Source organism: Serinus canaria, chromosome 2 (genome assembly GCF_022539315.1).
Source record: "Serinus canaria isolate serCan28SL12 chromosome 2, serCan2020, whole genome shotgun sequence".
In the NCBI taxonomy this organism is placed as follows: domain Eukaryota; kingdom Metazoa; phylum Chordata; class Aves; order Passeriformes; family Fringillidae; genus Serinus; species Serinus canaria.
Window position 1 is genome coordinate 60856891 of NC_066315.1, and position 20304 is coordinate 60877194.

At 36.6% G+C, this 20304-nt stretch overlaps 1 protein-coding gene across 2 annotated transcripts in view; it reads right to left on the minus strand.

Annotated features, from left to right (window-relative positions):
* Window positions 1–20304, minus strand: part of CDKAL1 (CDK5 regulatory subunit associated protein 1 like 1) — a 378008-nt gene that overhangs the window by 83476 nt on the left and 274228 nt on the right. For both annotated transcript variants that reach the window (XM_009093895.4, XM_030241687.2), the window contains exon 13: window positions 4609–4671. In XM_009093895.4, the coding sequence (XP_009092143.2) occupies window positions 4609–4671 (63 nt within the window). The remainder of the gene's footprint in view (window positions 1–4608; window positions 4672–20304) is intronic.

Here is a 20304-nt window from a genome sequence, read left to right on the forward strand (position 1 = left end):
AAAATATTTTTTGTAACTTAATTGTGGATCTCAATACAATGGTCCATATAACTTGCCAAACACACAGGCATTGTCTAGGGGATAGGGGATTTTGCTCTTTTGAGTGTTTTAGCATTTCCAGAACACATTAATAAAGAACATTAGAAGCATGAAGTTTAAAGATCATACAATTATTTTAGCAGAATTGCATCAATTACAGCACATTTTGAAATAGCAACTAATTTTTTTAATCCTGAGCACACCTTCAGTTTGGGAGAAAATCTCTCAAAAAACTCTCCAAATCACATAAGTGTTGACTATATTTCTTACTAGGCTGGACGCAGTATATGCTAAAGTAAATCTCTAAAGCTATAAGACATGACCTTATTTTTTCATATATCATGCCCTGTTGTACAGCAAGAGATTCAGGCTGCAAAGGGCAGAAGCAAAGAGGGAGCTGAGTTTTAAGCACAACTCTCAGGGGATTTCTCATTGTAACAGCCCCGTGCTGCCAGAGGCGTGGATGGACATGCCCTAAAGTATCCCCAGGTATCCTCCCAAGAAAGCAAAGCAGCAAAATATGTTGTAGTTCTGATATACTGTGCTTACAATATGTAAAAACGTTCTTCTGCAGAGCAAAAATTGAGAATTATAGTTTTAAACAACAACTCCAGGGCTAGACTGAATACTTAAACTCATCTGACAAAAAGAAGAAAAGGAACTAGGGCTCTGCACTTCTGAATTTGGCCATTAGATGCACACTGGATCCTCAAACTCCTATTGAGCTTAAAAAACCTGTTGTTTTGACCAGGTAAGCTATTAAAACAACTGCTTTACCAGCTTTAAAAAAACCTGGCTCACAAATTATAAAGAGCAAAGGTCATTTCAGAGACCTCCAATTCCATTATTTCTGAGCTAAACATCGACTTCAGACAGAATAAAATTCTTACTGTGTGAAAAATGAAACCTCACAGTGTACACACAAAAAACATTCAGCAGAAATTACTTGTGTGCAAACATAATCTTTCATTAAATGAGCTTGCAGGAAACTGGCCAGAATATAGCATCTCAATTATCTACTTTTACATTTTAAAACACTAAAGCTGTTGTTGATACAGCTTTATGAGGATGTCAACTTTATAATTTTTTTCTGATGGTCCTAGAAAAAGATTAACTGTATATAAAACTGGAAGTGCTGTTCTATGGCTAACTAGAGAAAAATTACACAGCAATCAGAACTTGACTCTCAAGAAAGCCAGACCATACATATTTTTTACTCTACATAAACATGAAAAAGCAAGTATTTCAGAACAAGGAATGGCTTCATCTACAAACAGTGCTATGTATTTTTACACAGGCTAACTGAAAGAAGTTTGAATAAATGGCTATCACCCACCTGGAATAAGATATTGCTCAGCATTTCCTGAGTAATTATTTAGTTCTGAAAAGAATGAATTTTAGAAGATACTTATTTTAAGAACAACAAAAGAAAAAACTGAGAAAAGGCAGTTCTTTGTATGTGAAAAATTCAATATATTTGAATTGACATGAAAAATTCAATATATTTGGTAGGCATTCAAGAATGATGCTAAAATGAGCTTCGTCTGTAACACAGTATCTGAAAGACCCACAGGTTCTGTAGTCAGAGGCTCTGTACAGCATTTCAGTAACACCAGGTTAGAGAGAGCAGGATCAAATCTGCCTGGATAGGAGAAGTATATAATGGACAATTTTTGAGATTTGCTGTTGAATGGTTTCCTCTGAACAATGAGAAGGGCAACTAGACGGTAATTTATACTTGTTTAGGAATTAAAGATTATTGGAGCTCAGCTAATTCTCCCCTGATACCAGCAGAGTATCTCCTGCTTTTCCATTCCTTCTGCAGGAGGAATTTGAAAAATCTGCCTCCTCTGCTGCTGAATTAAGGCCTCATTGCATATAAGATAAAACTCAGCACCTGAAAGTGGAAGGGAAAGTAAATCCTTGCTTCCACCTCTACAAAAGCACTGGGTTTTCATCTGGGAATGAAGAACCACGAGCATTTAAATGTCTTTCAGGATGCTCTAAGTTACACTGGATTGGCAAATATATATTGAGGGAACATTTTCAGGGGAACAGTCACTGCTTCTAAGAGCTATTGGCCTCCAGACCATGTATAAATAGTAACAAGGTTAGTAAGGTTAGTGGAGCTACTTCATCAAAACATCACTTTCTGGTTTAGTGCATGAAATGCGAGCATGGAAGAAAGAACACTTTCTGATTTTCTGATTAATTTTTCTCCTTACTATGAGATATCCCATCCTAAAAAGATGAAGTACTGTCGAATCTTTGTAGCAAGTCCTGTTTCAGCCACTGTAGTTAATGAGATTTTCACATCTGTTTTAACTACTACTACTAAACACCAACTTACCCTTAAGTTTTTCTTCTATCTATTTTAAAATTCTCAGAGAAAAATCATTTAATCAACAAAGAAATAGGTCTGGAAGCCACTAGATCCAATCACTCATGCCATGATCCTGCATCACCAACTCTTTCACAAAGTCATTGTGAAATCTTTTTACACTTCCTGAAAATAATCTACAAATTAGCAACCAACATGTGCCCCTGCCCTGCCCTCAAATCCTCTGGCCATGTTAATCAAACAAAACATAACTGGAGCAAACACACCTCCACTGGAAATAACTGTATTCCTAACTAACATTAGATTTAATACAAAAGTTAAAATCCCTCCCCCAAGACTGCAACACTTGTGAAATTGGAAGCTGAGGTGGAAATTAAAAGCACAGAGCAAGAAATCTGCAGTCAACTTGCTGCAGCCTACAAATAGGGAGTAGTCGGGAGAAGGAAAACCTTCACTGTCAAATGGAAAGGCCATAACTTTAATACATAAACTTTCACTTGTCCTTTCCCCTGCACTTGTACTCTCAGATATATATACAGAATATGCTTGGAAGCAACAAAAGAGTGGGGTACAAAAATGACCCATCAAACAATTATACTACTTTTAATAATATATTAAAGGTCCTAAAACAAAGATCAAAAGCAAATATATTTAAGCATTTATATTCCATTGCACATTGTGTGATGACTAATTTGTAAAGAGTGCAGAAGTCCTCACAACTGCAGCCAAAATCATTTGAGAATACTTTGATATAATGCCACAAAGGATATGAGCAGGAAGACAGCAGGAGTTATAAATGGCCAAGTTCCATTAAAAGTGCTAATAAAAGAATAATGGAATTTCCTTGTACTATGAATAAAAAGTGTTTTGTACAGGAAAATGAAGACATGGAGAGGAATATCAAAGTTTCTTTTTCACCAGTTGCATCTCCTTATTAGATCTTAATTGACTTACATTTAACTTAAAATGCTTCAATTCAAAGGAGCAACAATCCCATTCAAAATCTTATCACACTAGTTTTCTTTATTCTTCATGTTTCTCCACATTAAGGCCATTTTTACAGGCCATTAATATCAGTTTCACCAATCTTCCAAAATAATGTGAGACTATTTATAAAAGAAGTACTAAGCAGAGATGAATTTAACTTGAAATTTGGTACAATTATTAAAGCTATGGAATAGAAGTGCTGTTTTCCAACGTATTTTTAAACTAAATTTTCAAGTGGCCAGTAACTACAGAACTCTCCCAGCACCAACCTGCCTGATAAATTTAATCCATTCATTTACACACTGTGTAAATGAATGTGGTTCTGTGGTTCTCACTGACATATGTGTAGTTACACATATATTGCATACATGTGCACGTGTTCCTACAAAGAGATAGATGCACATACATACTTCTGCCACCTTCTTCCCCCAAATATAAAACCTAGATGGTTTTTCCAATGTATTTGCTACATGGCCAGGAAAAGAAGAGTTCAGAACTTTCCTTTGCAATGTCTAAACAACAACAACAACAGAACTGTCTCAAATATTTCTTTGTTTTAATGGACACTTGCAAAATCACTCACACTTGTGCTCTGCACAACGTCTAGAAGAACCCCACAACATAGCTATAGCACAGAAATACTGTGATCTGTCTCTTGTTCTCCAAAATCTTCTTGTAACAACTTTATTTTTTTTTATTTATTTCACATTGCAATGAGAAAAGACCTTCTTTTTTTCCCCAGATGTTACAAACAAGTTATAATGATGTGTGTTCCTACTTCTTCACCCAGACCACCACCAGGCTGTTCACACAGCAGCCTCTTGGAATGATGCCTTTGTGATCAATAGATAATTCATTAGTATCATGTATCTCAGGGCCTAATTGACACCACAGGCTAAGCAACATACTCCAGGGTAACACAGTTCTTAAACACAGAGGAAAAAAAAGAGGGGAATCCAATACCCCATGTGGTCACTTTGCAGGATTTAGTGCCAGTCTATAAATTATACGTCTGTGAGGTTAATGCAAGTCATTGGTTTCACAAATCAGAAAATGCAGCTTTTCAAGCTTGGCTTAAAGAAACAAAGAAACATTTATGTGACAGCAGAATTTAAGTAACATGCTCAATGCTTTCACTTTCATAATTTCTCCTCAATTTTGCATTAAACAAGAAATATAGTTACCACAAATGTTTCGAATTTTTCTTAACAATAAACTCAGATAGTGTATTTTTTTCTTACCTTATGATCATATGGATTGTATGAATGAAACAGCTGGGACAGATCCTTTGTCCTCTGTTTCTTCTGTAAAAGATTATTAATAAAAAAGCCATATTAGAAAAGTTAAAGGAAGAAAAGCTACTGATTAAAAAATTGTATGCAGGTACAAACACATTCTCTCCCCACTTTGTTAATGAAACTGCAGTTATGAAGAGCTGTGTATGCAGATTAAGGATATTAAATATTACAGGAAATAATTAACATATATATTAACAAATATATTTAGGAAAATATCCTTACTAAATAATAAACATTAATCTGTGGAACCTCAGTGGAATGTGTAAACAATTCAGATTAGGTTTAATTTTTGCACAATATATCGTAAATAGCATTTTAGAATACAGATAACAAAACTGAGAGATCAGGCTACAATCTTGTAAAGACTTGTCTACTATTGTAGCATGTACATGCAGTATTGCTTTATAGAAGATCAGGTGTAAAGGAAGTTAGTTTGAAGAAAAATCATTTATTATTTGTTGATTTCTTTTGATGCTCATACTCTCACTGCTTTGATTGTGGAAAATTAATAGGTGATATCTCATTTAATGCCAAGGCAAAGAAAAAAAATTCTTCTGTTCAGAGCACAGTTCAAAGACAAAACCTGCTTGATCCAACTCCTACTGAATTTAGCCAAAGAGCTTTCAGTAATTTCAGCTGATGCTAAAGAGAATTTCTCAGCTGTATCCTATGGAGGGTGTGCAGGAAGAGGAGAAAAACACCCTTTGTCTTTAATACAGGGATGAGTCACAAATCAGTTCAAAGTTTTATTATGTCAAAATTGGTGTTTACTTATCCCATAGCTAGGGAAGGCAAAGCATTGCATGTTGGAAAATGTGTAAAGAAGAGACAACTGCAAGAACTCCTTGCTTGTAGTCTGCACCAGTGTTGTATTCAGCCATTGTTTCTGTGAAAGTAGTTTTTCAGGTAAGCTGGAAAGATCTGTTTATGCTTCCACCATGGTGGGAACTAAATAGACAGCTGCATGACTGCAGAATTTAACTTCTGAAAACTATAGGGCAATTCAGTAACTTTTGATCATGCAACATGAACTATGTATTTTCTTTCTTTACATAGTTTTTATTTTCACTGAAACTTTCAGCAACTTACAATGGTTCTTTTCTGGTAGCACAGCTGTTGACAGTCAAAGTACTTAAAATACTTAAAAAATAATTTGGAGAAATGTGATAAAAAATTAAAAAGAGATATGAAAATGATTACTAAAAAGATTGCTTGAAAAAACGTAATTTAATGTAGCATCATGCAAGAAGAAGACAAAAGCACTTGAGTTTGGGTTATGGAAACGCCACTCATCTTTCCATGATGAAAACCCTACAAAATCCAGAAAAAGTCCAAGTCTTGCTCATTGTTACTGAAGACTATTTCTCTTGAATTCATTTTGACTGCAATTACTTTAATAACACCCAGTTAAATGACATGATGGAAAACCACCCATCTTTCACCCTCAGACTCTCACCAAAATGCTGGTTACATATTCAGCTAGACAGAGAGAGAAGATGGCTTCCCTTATACAACACACTGACACAGTCTTCAACTTTTTGTTATAAAAAATTATGGGTTTTTTCCTACCTTTCCACAAAAGTTTTATTTTTTTGTAAAAAACCAAACTAACTGGGGAAATGCTGGAAATTCCTAAGAGAGAAAAACCTGCAATGAAACTTCTCAAGATGCAGATGAAGAAATGCCCTAAAATTCCCAGGGTGCCCCAAAGGCTTAGCTGAATCTAAATCTAAACAGCATTTAACTGCTTTATATGGAATCTGAATATATAGAAATAAAAAATGTCACAAGCACAGAATTAAGGTTGCTTAGTGATAACTACTGTCTTTCTGCAACAAAAAGTGTACTTTAACTCAGATCTCTAAAACCCAAAACTATGTTGTATTTCAAAACACACACACAGGACAAGGAATTCATGCTGCTCCAATGGTAATCCCTTCAACTCCTACAGCTGGCATGAGTCACATAGTATGAATAATAAGTTTTTGAAATAAAGAAGCAGCATGGTTCACAGCTCACCTCTGTGCAGTACAGAACAGTAAGTAAAGCAGGCCTCTCCATGTCTAGAGGCTACAGTGGAAAATAAGGAGACCAAAAGCTCCTTCTCCTTCATCACCTTCAGAGGACTTTTTCAGTATGTAAACTACCTATTTACACACATCTACTCAGAATTTCTTCCCTTAACATTGCTTCATACCCCTATTTATGTTCCCTCAGCTTAGTCCAACATCCCTGTAAAGTACCCTTTGACTAATATAAAAACTTCTATTTCCCCCTCTTTTTCTTCAATATTCTGATTCTCCAGCCCTTTGTTCTGTACCAATAATGTTGCCAAAATCCCATCATAAAAGGCACTCAAAAACCCCCTCTGAATTAGGCAACTGTTCTATCTTATCATATTGCTCCATGTGCAGCAGCACTGTTGCTTTCAAACATGTTCACAGACCTACAGAGGATATATTCTAATTATTTCTGAAAAAAATTATATTTTCTTTCCAAATTAGCATGAAAAGATCTTCCAGGTGTCTGATAGCAACATCAGACTCATAGCTTATTCCTGTACTCCTCTCAGACTTGCCATACAGTGATAGACAGTCCTTAGTTTGCAGCACTTAAAGAAACAAGTTCAGGGAGAGCAGATAGGTAAAGACAGAAATTCAGATCCTATACTGATGTGAGCCACTTAAAAAATACATGCATATGACTGTAAAACAAATTTTCAGTCGTCTGCTTTAAAAAGTTGTAAAAAACCCACATTATATAGGAGATTAAAAGGAGTCATTTATTTATCAGGAAAAGTATGTGAACATCTTATGAAGAATGAATTAAAATGCTGCTGCAGGACTGAATTAAATACTGTAAAACCATATATGCTTGTACACATAAGTATGCCAGGATGGAAGGTTTTCCTTAAATAAATCAGTATTTTTTTCTAAGTGAGTTATTTCAAGCCTGTTACTAAAAGGCACCTAATTAATTAACTTCTGAAAAGACAGGTAGTGCCCAAGATATTTATAAAAATAAGAACCAGAAAGCAACATCAACTAATGACATTTCTTAGGACAGAACACACAGACAATGTTAGTAGAGAGGAAATAACACATTAGCACAATTTCATTATTTCCCCCATCCTGTAAACAGATATGCAATGCAAGTAACCCACACTTTGCTCTGTTTATTCCCTTTCCCTCTCTCATTTTGCTGGGCCTCAAATTTTTGATTACTGGAATTTATTAAAGGGATACTGGTCATCCAATGTGCATATTATACGTTTAAGGTAAAGTAACAATAAAGGTTCCTTTGACAACAGCCTGGGACTATCTACCAAGAAAGGTGAGTTAGTGACCTTGGTGTTTTTACTCTTTTTTTTCTGCACTGCTTTTTAGCAATAATAAAACTTTTTCTAATGCCTTACATGGACTATACTGTGGATTATTATTCTACTTTTGTAGAATAATGTAGAAGTGATGAAATATCACTTAAAGAACAACAGAATGCAAAAAAATAAATCAATCAACAAAAAACCCCAACAAACTCTGTACAGTACAGAAGAAATCTAAAACTATTTAAAGTATTTTCTGCACAAGTAAACCAGCATAGAATTTTGTGCTGACTATCTCAGAATTTTTTTTTCAAATAATGGTGCAAAAGTAGTGTAAAAGTAGGGGTATCCTAATAATAAATTTTTATAATCAGAATATACTTTAGAAAAATAATTTTACAAATGGAATAGTTATAAGAAATGATAAACATTGTAAGCTCACACATGTATATTGCACTTATCTCGTGATCCTCTTTTCATATTCAGGTGATAATTACCTGTCTTTCAGATGATTTTAATGTAGCCCAAAACTTGTTTGTTTTCTTTTCAAGCATGGTGTCATAGGTCTGCAATGTTTATTGTGAAGGAGAACTACAATATCACCGAGGTATTTATTTTATAGATTACTTAGAAGCTACTTAAATGGAATATTCTCAGATTTTCACCTCAGAATAAAAGGGACAAAATTACTCCCAATATGAAGGTAGTACTGCTTTCCTTTAGACTCAACTTTCAGTTTTTTAAAGCCTATTTTCACCTTCAAAGTTCTTATTAATTCCCACCTAATAGTGTGACAGATCTGCAGATTCCAGCAGTTTCACTCAAAGTCTCAGCATCAATATATTACCAGCAAACTTTTCTTGCCTTTGTTTTCTTGCTCACATAATTTAAAATTATTCTGATAACAGGGCTACCTTCAGTAACAAGAACATGTATCTGTTTCTGTTCAAATACTCTCCTCCATGAGTAAAGTGAATAATAACATGTGTCAAGGCAATCAGATTAATGTCTTTTTTTCAGTTCTGTTCCCTCACTTACCAATCCTCTCCCCCATTTCTCTTTTACATACTGCTGATCAGAATTAAAAAAACAATTTTATTTTACCACAGGAATCTTATTTAATTTAAGGTTTTTAAAGCATCCCAGCCCTATCCTTGAGCATGCTAACAACCAATAGCAATATTCAGTTTTTCTTTCAGCAAGTCTGGAAAAACACTTTACCTTCTTCTGTAGCGTCTACTGAATTACTTCATTTAAAGTCATATTAAACTTAATGAATCAGGGAAAAATTTCACTACAATTTTGATACACTTTGGGAGAAAAATTAAGCAGCTTTTCAAGTGTTTTCACAGTTTACCTCCCCAGTATAACTGAAAGCACAGAGGCTCCAGAAAAACAGACACTCACAATACCATGAGATTGGATCTTTCTTTTCTGAAACAGCACTTTCTAACACGTTTTGTGTTATGGCATTCTCTGACTTCAGTAACATCCATTTTCTGATCAGTAAAAAAGCTGTGTCTTTCTTTTCCCTTCTGTCACATCTGTGATCTCAAAACTACAAAGGCCTGGGGTAGTTCCAAACTCAGAACTCTTATAAATCAGAATGAAGCAGGTAGCACCTTACCCAAAGACAACCCCCGGGAAAACTTTAATCTCCACTGAATTACTTGGCAAAACACCAGAGAGGGAGATAGCAACTACTCCAACCAAGGTACATTTAAAAGCCTTGCTTGGAGATTCAATCCATGAAGTATTAAATCTGTGTACCTATAACCACAACAGAGATATGAGACAAGCCACTGGAACCACCGTGTTATCAAAGTCTGCAGATTGCTTTTTGGTCTGCAAAACAGCTTTTAAAAAAGTGATCAGAAACCACTGAACCATTCTCTTTGACCTCTGTTATTCAATGCATCACCCTCTTAGAAATGATCCTGAAAAACACATTGTGCCCCAGCCAGATTTCTTGATAAAATCATACCTGGTGTTCTTTCTGCACTTGCATCCATGCCCTGTAAGCTCTGAAAGAACAGAAGTGACAATACAGGCCTGACAAGTTCTCTGCTTCCCATCACTAACTCACCCCTACTGACATTATTCCTGTCTTTCTGACCCCATCTATAATAAAGCATAGAAGATAATTCGGGGAGTAGCTAGTTTTGTTGACCTCCAAGTTAAAAAAGACTCACAATTCTACTTCAGATACTGACCCCCACATATATTCAGCTTGCCTTAAGAAATAACTTTCTAATAATTTTTGATCCATGCATAGGAAATATCATTTAGTGTATAGTGTGTTATTCACCAGCTCACCTCAATGTTACAGAATAGTGGACATTTTTCCCCAGCTCCAATTAACAACAGAACTGTAGATAATTCATAATTCCTATTTTGTATACCTTTTTTTACACACAATGATTCTTTAAAAAAAATACAGCATGGTTCTATGACTCCGTGCAATGTATTTATTGTCTACAAGAGCAAAATATATAAAACTTTCACACAGCTTTACTGATCATTAATACTATAAAATTATTGCAAATGTTAAAGGAATACTATCTTCAGGATTATAGCAACACAAATTATTATGGTTTAGCCTATTTTGCATTTAATACAGAGATTCTGATTTATGGAAAATTACAGACATTTTCAAAAAACAGCTAGGATCTTCATAAGAACATCTGTCAACCTATCTGAAAATAATTTGTTGAAGGATACATTTTCAATTAAATCATGTTCATGGCAATTTCCTCCTTCTTACCTCCCATATATTAGCTATGTAATACAGACACTTCAAACCCATATATTTCACAAATGTTGCTGAATTTTATTCCTTCTGGTAAATTTCAGACATTTTAATTTATCTTATGATTAAAGTTTGCTATTCCTGTCACTTTTTATTAGAGAGATAGGCAATCACCAATCATGTGAAATTTAAGAAGGGCAAAGTGCTGAATTCTGTGCCTGGGATGGGGCACACCTGGATGTATGGACTGAAGAATGAGATGTTGGAGAGCAGCAATGTGGAAAGGGATGAGGAGGTTCTGGTTGATGGAAGGTGAATCTGAGCCAGCAGTGCCCTGGCAGCCAGGAGGGCCACCCCTGTCCTGGGGGACATCAGGCACAGCATGGCCAGCTGGGCAAGGGAGGGGATTGTCCTGCTCTGCTCTGGGCTGGGGCGGCCTCACCTCCAGTGCTGGGGGCAGTTCTGGTGCCACAATGTGAAAAGGACATTAAACTGTTAGAGAGTGTCCAAAGGAGGGCCATGAGGATGGTGAAGGGACTTGAGAAGAAGCCCTGTGAGGAGCAGCTGAGGGCACTTGGTCTGTTCAGCCTGGAGAAGAGGAGATTGAGGGAGCCCTCACTGCAGTCAACAATTTCCTTGTGAGGGAAGAGGAGGGGCAGGCACTGATCTCTCTCTGTGGTGACCAGCGACAGGACTTGAGGAAATGACACTGAGTCAGGAGAGATTTAGGTTGGGTATCAGGAAAAGGTTCTTCACCCAGAAAGTGTTTGGGCACTGGAACAGGCTCCCCAGGGAAGTGGTCACAGCACCAAGCCTGACGAAGTTCAAGATGCATTTGGACAATGCAGGCACTTGCAGGCACTGGGTGTGATCCTTGTGATGCCCTGCACAGAGCCAGAAGTTGGACTCAACAACCTTCCAACTCAGGATATTCTACAATTCCATGATTCTATAAATTATGCAAAATTTATTCAGAAGACTTTTACAAAGCAACTATTTATTTCAGAAAAAGCCTTCAGCACTCGTTCATTTTGAGGGTCCACAAATTTGGTATAGTTTGTAAAATGTTCTGTCTGACTTCTGATAGATTTTTATATCTGAAATTCATGTACAAATTTCACAGTCTATATGAGGTGGGTATTTACTAAGGATGCCACTATAACTGATTAGGAAGACTGCTTAGGTCAAAATAATTTGTAGAAAAAAATATCTAGCTGAATCTTGGCCTGGGGTATCAGCCATATTGCAAATCAGATTGACACTAAATCAGAAATAAAGTGATTGGTCACAAGGGATAGACTGTTCTTGAATATGCACAGTTATTGCAGCCAGTTACACAACAATATAAACCAAAATGAACTGCAAACTACATCTAAGTAATGAAATGTAATTTTAAAATATCTATGTATCTGTATCTACAGATCTGTTAAGCCCAGGACATACATAAGCCCAGGATAGACCTGTCTGTCTCCTTTTTATGATCTGGTGAGGTTATCTGTGTGATGTACCACACACAAACAGCCTTGAAAGCACCAAGCTTTCCAGTCTTCCAAGCAGAACAGAAAGAGAAGTGCTGAAGAGGGTACAGTGTGGTACAAACTGTGAGGAGCAGTGCTCAGGTGCTTGCTGTGTGACAGAGACCACCTACAACACATGAATTCACTAGGCACATAACAACTGCTCTCACTGTTTTATCTTCATCTATTATTCAGTCCTCCACTCTATTTCCAGGTTTTCAGGAATTCCAGGTTCCAAGATTTTTAGCCCAATGACCAGAGGTGCAGGTACAGCAATGAAAACAGTGGAAGATAAAATTTCCAGAGCACTCACTGACCTGATCAACTGTGATGGCTTTGAGGGAGTGCACTTGGATTATCAAAGACAAGATGAAGTTCAAGAAAGGGTCACCAAGAACCCACCTCAGGATACTGCAGTGTCCTTTCATTCCAAAGCACGTTGTAAGGGCCATTTAAATGTTACATTATTGCAAATGATGGACAAGCTTAGTTGCCTCCATGATACCAATTAATTTGCTGTCTGTGTTAAGTTACAAAAATTACACCGAAACCACATTCTCATTTGAAGATGTCTGGAATTTTGAAAATTTTCTGTTCTGATGCCTATATCCAGTTTCAGGGAATAAGTTGTTACTAATCACTACAGCTGCTGCCACTGTTTTTAGTTCTGAGCAGTCTGGATTACAAAGTCAATTAAAATTCCAAATTGAAAAATAGCATTTTGTTTCAGTTTTACATAAGTTACCTAAATGTAATTCAAACAAAAATTACAAAAATTACAAAAAGGCACAGTTAAGATTTCTTCCATGGTTCTTCCACTTCATTATGAGGCAACATAATGAACAGGACAGAAAAATAAAGAGTAGATTGGAGATAAAACTGTTTTCTCGAATAAAATCAAAGGCTATTCTACCTTATCTCTGAGAGTATCTTCCTTTCCTTCTATCCAGCTCAGTGTTCAAAACTCCTGATGCTATTTCAGCTTCCTTGCAACTAAAAATCTCACACTTCCATCAAGGTTTTCAGACAGACTCACAGGGGAAGGAGGATGGGTAATGAATGCTCATGGCCACTACAAATCTTGGAGGACTGCACTTTCCAAAACTAATTTTTTATACACCATATGTTCTGCACATGGCTGCAAGCATCAGTCCCCAAAGTCACATGATGTTAAAAGCAGTTTCATTATTCTTGCAAATTCTGTAACTATTTCTGGCCTGACAATGAAATTTAGGAAGAACTCCCCCTCTTCCTCCTTATGTATTTCTCCATATTTTATTTTCCAATTATTTTTCTTAACAATATGGCCTAGACTGAACTCATAGTTGTGCTTTACTTTGAGATGCTCTAAATTTCAACTTGGATATGTAAAAAGTTTATCTGGAAGCTGCTGGTAATTTTCATTCCAACCAGTTTCTGCTGTAAAAGAAAAAAAAAAACAACAAAAAACCACAAAACACCAAAACTTAAAAAAGTAGAACACCAACTAAGTTGGTTTCCTATGTGCATTTTCAATCCAATTTGAATTTTGACTTGTTTTCTCAAGCAACATAGTTGTGCTCCTTGAAAGCACAAGCCTTCTATTCTACACCAGTGTAAGATTAAAGAGCCACAGCTCCAGGCTAGAGTAAAAATACTTTCATCCTTTCTCAGGGGTCTGACTCTGCACTGTCCAGCTCTTACCATGCAATTTAACTCATTCCCCAGATTCAGCTATGAACTGAATTTTCAGCAGCTCCATAGGCAGATCATTTATAGCTCTCAAAAACGCTTTGACCTATTTTAAAGGTCGACTGTCTCCCACAACAACAAAAACAGATTTTCATTTCAGTGCCTGGTCAAATAACTGAAGGTGGTTTGAGCTTGAGCTGATTCTAGCTCTAAAATAAAGTGGCTTTAAACACTTATAAAATTCTGTTTAGTAGTTTTGTCTAACCACAAAACCCCTATTCTCAGGTAACTATGCTCCTTTGAATTCACTGCAAAATCCTGAAGTTCTGGCTACATGCTGAATGGTGAGCACTGGGGTAGATTTAAAAATTCAGCATAAAACCAGTCAAATGTTTTGGCCATCTTCTAAACAGAGGAAAGGAAGAACCAGGCTTTCATAGGTCAACAACTTTATAGAGTTACTGGGAAAAAAAAAAAAAAACAGGGAGGAAATAGTCCAAAACTATTTCTAAGCATTTAGAAGGTAACAAAAAGAATCAATATTGATATGGCACTGACCAACAGACACACCAATCAAAATAAAACCCATCAAAGAACAACTGGGTTTGTAGATGAGAGAATTCATAGCTATCAATGGTTTGTAGGGCTTTCTGCAGTACCTCGCATGTCATTCTCATACCAATCATAAAGGATCATGGATGTAAATAAAACTACTAGAAAGCAACTTGATGGAAAAAGTTAGCTTTGAATACTACAACTGTTCAGTGAAAAGTATGAAGAATTATATATTTTTTTTTTCTTCATGCTCCACATTTTCCTCCAGCCTCCACATTTTTAACTCCCTGGTTCCAAAGTTGTCATGAAAATACTCACTCAGGTTTTTACTCTAGCAGAATAGCAAACAGCAAGTATAAGTGCAGTGCTGAAAACCAAATCGTAGTACAGAGGTTCAGCAGTCAAACTCACACATTAATCTTGGCTTCTCTTACACACGAAGAACATTCTGCATGTTACACCATGCATTGCTGCATGTGCTGGGGAGGGTAGATGTGTGTCAGGGGCCAAGAACCTTTGATACACCAGGAGCAGTTATCACAGCTGCATCCAATTCCTGGGGCATGTAATGCCAGTTAGTCACAGCACTCAACAGGGGAGCTCATAGTGACAATACACTGGAGAAACAGTACTGCTGAATAAGTGGCATTGTTTCTTTTTCTACTTACTTTTCTTTTCTTTTCTACCACCTTGTGATCTCCCCAGCATTCCTCTTTAGCTTTGGAAGAATATCCCTACATAATACCATTGCATGATCTTTGGATTGGCCACCATTAATCTGATGCAAAAAGTATCACTGATTCTGCTATGTCTGTAAGAATTAGAAAGGAGATGGTACCTTCCTGTCTGGGCATTTAAATTGTATTAACTAATCAAGTCCACCCAAAGCTGCACTCTCTCAACCTTCAAGTGCTTAATAGTGCCATTGATTCTGTCATGTATCACATAAAACCCTACCAAGTTATTTCTAAATCCATATTTAGAATTCATCCAGCAGATGAATTCTTTCCTTGCTTTATCTTCAACCCTGGCCTCCCCAAGCACCTTGTGCCCCATCACTACCCACTAAAGTCTGAAACATATGCTCAAAGGCAAGAGTGGTCCTCAACTGTCATATTTCCTCACTGTCTGCTTAGCAGGTAGCTTACCAGCCTTTTCTTTGATGGGACACCTACAAGGTCCACTTCTGCTCCTTTCCTTTAGAGCTCTGGACATGGCTAAAGGTGCCCCCTTGCACAGGCAATGCTATTCCATTTGCTGTCCAGATACCTGAAGTTAAAAATGCTGAAGCAGAGGACAGCTAACACAGGAGTGTGCCTGACACAGGAGTGAGGGGTTATTTTTCAGTTAGGCTGGGACAGTTTGGCAACATTTGGAAAATCATGTCTTTTGAACAGGTAAGAGCACATGCGTTTACACAGGAGATTCAGCTGTTTGTGTGCAGAGATTCAGAACTACAAAACCTATATCCATCCATCCAGCAAATGAGGTAAACATCACACTGTATCTACTGGCACTCAAGAATGCCTATTTCTAGTGCCTTGCAGAATTCTAATCAAAGGGAGATAGGGTGCATCTGCAGCCACTCAGTTATGAAAGGGTGTCATGAAACTTCTTGGAGATATCTTAGAGGGAAGTAAAAGTAAAGCAGTCTAAGAAAAATAGAAAAATAAGTAGTCATTATAGAATAAAGGCCACAAAATTTCTGCTCCCACAGAGATGATCAAATACAACTTGTCTGGCAGACAGCAGTGAGGTGTATACTGTATTATGCCATCCTTATGGAAAAAATCTCTTAGTCCATTATGTACTGCTCCTGTAATTGAGAGATATGAGAACAGATCTAAGTGATGGTTTGATAAAGTGGAGTGGGATGTGAGGTCTGATCACTGATATTTGTTTCTTCTCATAATGGTGAGTGTACTAACAGTGTGTTAGTTTTCTAACTCTTCAGGGTGACTGAGCAGCTGCAGCAGCTGCCTCTGGCCAGCTCTGTATGCTCAGCATGATGCCACATGGTATGCAATACTCCTTTGGCCAGCTTGGGGCAACTGTCCCAGCTGTGCAGCCTCCCAGATTCTTGTGCCACTCCCACCTTCTTGCTGGGCATGAGGAGCTGAGAAGTCTTTGACTTGCTATAAACACTACTTAACAGCAAGTAGAAATATCATGTAGTGGTATCAACATGATTCTCATATTAAATCCAAAACACAGCACCATACTAGGAAGAAAATTAACTCTATTCCAGCCAAAACCAGGACAGTTATGAAGTTTATAAATTGGTTATTCACCTCAGTATAGTAAGCACAGTGCTTAATACAACTTATACAGAAAGAAAAAATTAATAAGACACTTCAGAGGAATCAAAGGAAATGTTCAATAGTTGACTAACAAAATTTTCTAGCTCGAAGCAATGTAATTATCTGGTGATATAAAGAAAGAAAGAAAGAAGGAAAGAGAAAGTGAATATATAATTGAAACTGAATTTTTTACACTATTGAAAATATATAGAGAAATATTAGAATCCACACTGCAGTTGATAGCAGTGTAATCATGAAGCTGCAGTCACATTACTGCTCTCAAAACAGCTGCCATCTCCTATTCTCAGTCGAGATGAACCTAATTGTACCTTGCTAAGATCCTTATTTTCAAAATTACTATTTTCTCAGTTATTTTCCAAGGGACAGAAGTCAAGTTGATCCTGAGATGATAATCTCCCCTAATGTTTCAGAAATTGTGAGGGACCAAATCATAAGGACAGACAAAAGAATCTTGCAAGTCCCCACATGAGTAATAGCTGCCTTAAAAAATAAAGACCAGAGAAGTTATCAAAAATATAAGGCATTGCATGCTCTTGATTTTAGAGAAAAAAAGTTACTTTCACATTTAGAATTATTCTGATCCTTTGCAATGCAGCTAAATATGAGTTCCCTACCAGACACATCTGAGTCATGTTCTCTTGCATTGCTTATTACTGGTCTAACTAGGATCTGTAATTTGAGTTATGCATTTATCGGCAGTACCACTTTTACAAGCAAACACAGCAAGGAAATTGAGAAATTCAGATACATAATAACAATAATAGCAGCAGTAATGATACACAAAGTAGCATTTCATCATTAACACATTTCAGAGTGAGAATTTTCAACCCACTGGACATAAGGAGCATGCAGACTCATCTCTGAAACAAGAGCATTTAGCAGAAGGTGGATAAAATGGGGGCAAAGGAAAGAAAAAAAAAATTGGGTAGCATTTAAGTTCTGGACAACATCTTGGCTCATTTTGCATGCACATGACTCATCATTACCGTAATTGCTTCTTAAAAAAAATAAAATCATGCCTAGGCTTGTTTTGACTTTTCTCTAAACTGGAAAGAGTATTTGTGGTAAGCATAATCTAATTGATGGCTATTAAATGACGAGACCATTCAGACAGATGTCTGATTTTCCATGGACATTTTTTCTCCAGGAGAAATAAGAAAGGCCTGCAGCCTTAGCTGTCTTTTCTGAATTTATGGTGGCAGAAATGTCCATCTGGATTAGTGTCATCTGCCCTTTTAGCAAAATATTGGTGCCTGTAAGGCTTTCAGTGATAAATTATCTATGTGAAGGGATGATTCCATGTTGACCTACTGATTGTTTCTTCTATTCAGATAATCTCAAATGAGGATTTTCTCCCAAAAGACAATTATATTTAGGATCATCATCAAAACCATCCACTAAAAATAAAAAAGTACTAAATATTACTATGCTTCATACTTTACAGATCGCCTCTAGAAGTGGTAAAGTCTTCCAAAAAAAGCTAATCTAAAAGGAACTGACATGACCAGTATGTTATTATTGCAGATGTGATACTTGGGCAGAATCACCAAAGCCATTTTGAGTCAGAGTTGCTGAAGAAGAGCTCACTAAAGTGGAGCAGTTTGCAACTAGCAATGGATTTGTCCATTGCAGAAGTATAGAAAAACTGGAATAACATAGCATATATAGTCAGCCTTGAGAAAAATGTAACAAAGAAAAGAAGAATAAATAACTTGCTCACTGATTCAACATCTGTTTTTAAACAGATGTTTAAAAAACATCTGTACAGACAAAATTCTTTTCCCATAAAGAAATGCTACCAACAGATCCACTGCAGTGGATACTGTTATGAACACCTCGTGGAAGCACCAAGCTCCCAAGTGCAGACTGGTGATCCAATGCACACTGAGGCACTTGCACACTGCAAGTGTGCATACTGCAGCTGTATGGCAGTGCATGTGCTATTTCTTACCCAATGCAAATGCAATAAAATGCATTCATTAACATGAATAATATTTCATTAAAAGATGAAAGGGTCAGAGTGCATAGGGTGGATGGTTGTGTGCTACTTCCTCTTCCTAGCAGAGAAACGTAAGTTACTCCAAGCAAGGAATAACAAATAAAATGCCTGCCCGTTTCTGGTAATGCAGGAAAGACCATCAGCTGCTGTCTAGAAGTAAAGTGAATATAAAACATAGGAGATTAGCACAAGCTCTTCCTGCTCTGTTTGACTAGTTGCTCTCCATTTCTACTAAGAGATAAAAGAACAAAGGATCTCATAACACAGGATTTTTGAAGGACTACAGGGAGGAAAAAAAAAGAAAAAAGAGAAACAAAATCTATTAATTACAGATTTTCATCAGCCCTGGATTAGAGAACCTTCAAAGAAGACGGGGCCTATTTCACTGAAAGCAATAAGTACTAGTGCTACAAATAAGAAGAAAGAATGTAAAACTGGGTTAAATTGACAATTACCATTTTCCAAGTAATACTTCTAACTACAGAACAGCTAATGTTCTTTTAATAATTTATCTCTTCCCAGATTGTCTTCCCATAAGTACCCAGTTAAACAGAAGTGAGTAAATTAACTTAAGCTCTCTGCACCTCCTGTGAAAAGGGCATGCTTAAGAACTTGTGCACAGGAATACAAACCTGAAACACAAACTAATGTTTTGATTTTTAAACTTCCTACCTTCCAAAAACTTACATTTCTGAACCTCTTTTCATGTATCAAAAGATCTAAAAAGCATTCAAGACTAAGAGAAATAATGCAACCATGTGAGTTGGTTACACTAAGGAGACTACTTCAACAGCAGGCATTTATATTTGAAAACTTACAATTTCCCATTATGAGATAGTCTATAATAAATGAATAAATTGCTCAAGCTGCACTGCACTAAACAGCAAACTGAAGAAGTCAGATATAATCTTATTTTATGTCTCCAGCAGCTGACACATCCTATGGAATTCATGGTATATACTGAAAGTAAACAGAGATACTTTGTTTAGCTTTCAGACACATAAGCAAAGGAATACAAGTTCCAATATATTGTTTTGACTTTGTGTTGGTGTACCAGGATACATAAATTGAAAGAAATAGGTTTTTCATTTAAATTGATTTACATTGCTGGCTGACTTTCATTCTTACACTGAAAGGAAATATAAATGTTATTTATGCCCACAAAAATGATACAGTAATGAGCTGAATTACTACAGGCATCAATCTTGTATACTTTTCTGTTTTGAGATTCAGTTACAAAAAAAAACCAAATTCAATTTTTTTGAAATAAATCAAACCATGCCTTCTGATATGATTGCTATCATTATTGCTTATAAATAGCTATTTATATCTAGCAAAACACAATCAATAGCCATGTACCTTCTTTATAAAAACAGTTTGGAACCTGAGATAAGACTGTTAGAAGAGACGGGGGGAGGGAGGAAGGCAGGCAGGAAGGCAGGCAGGAAGGCAGGCAGGCAGGCAGGCAGGAAGGAAGGCAGAAAGGAAGGCAGAAAGGAAGGCAG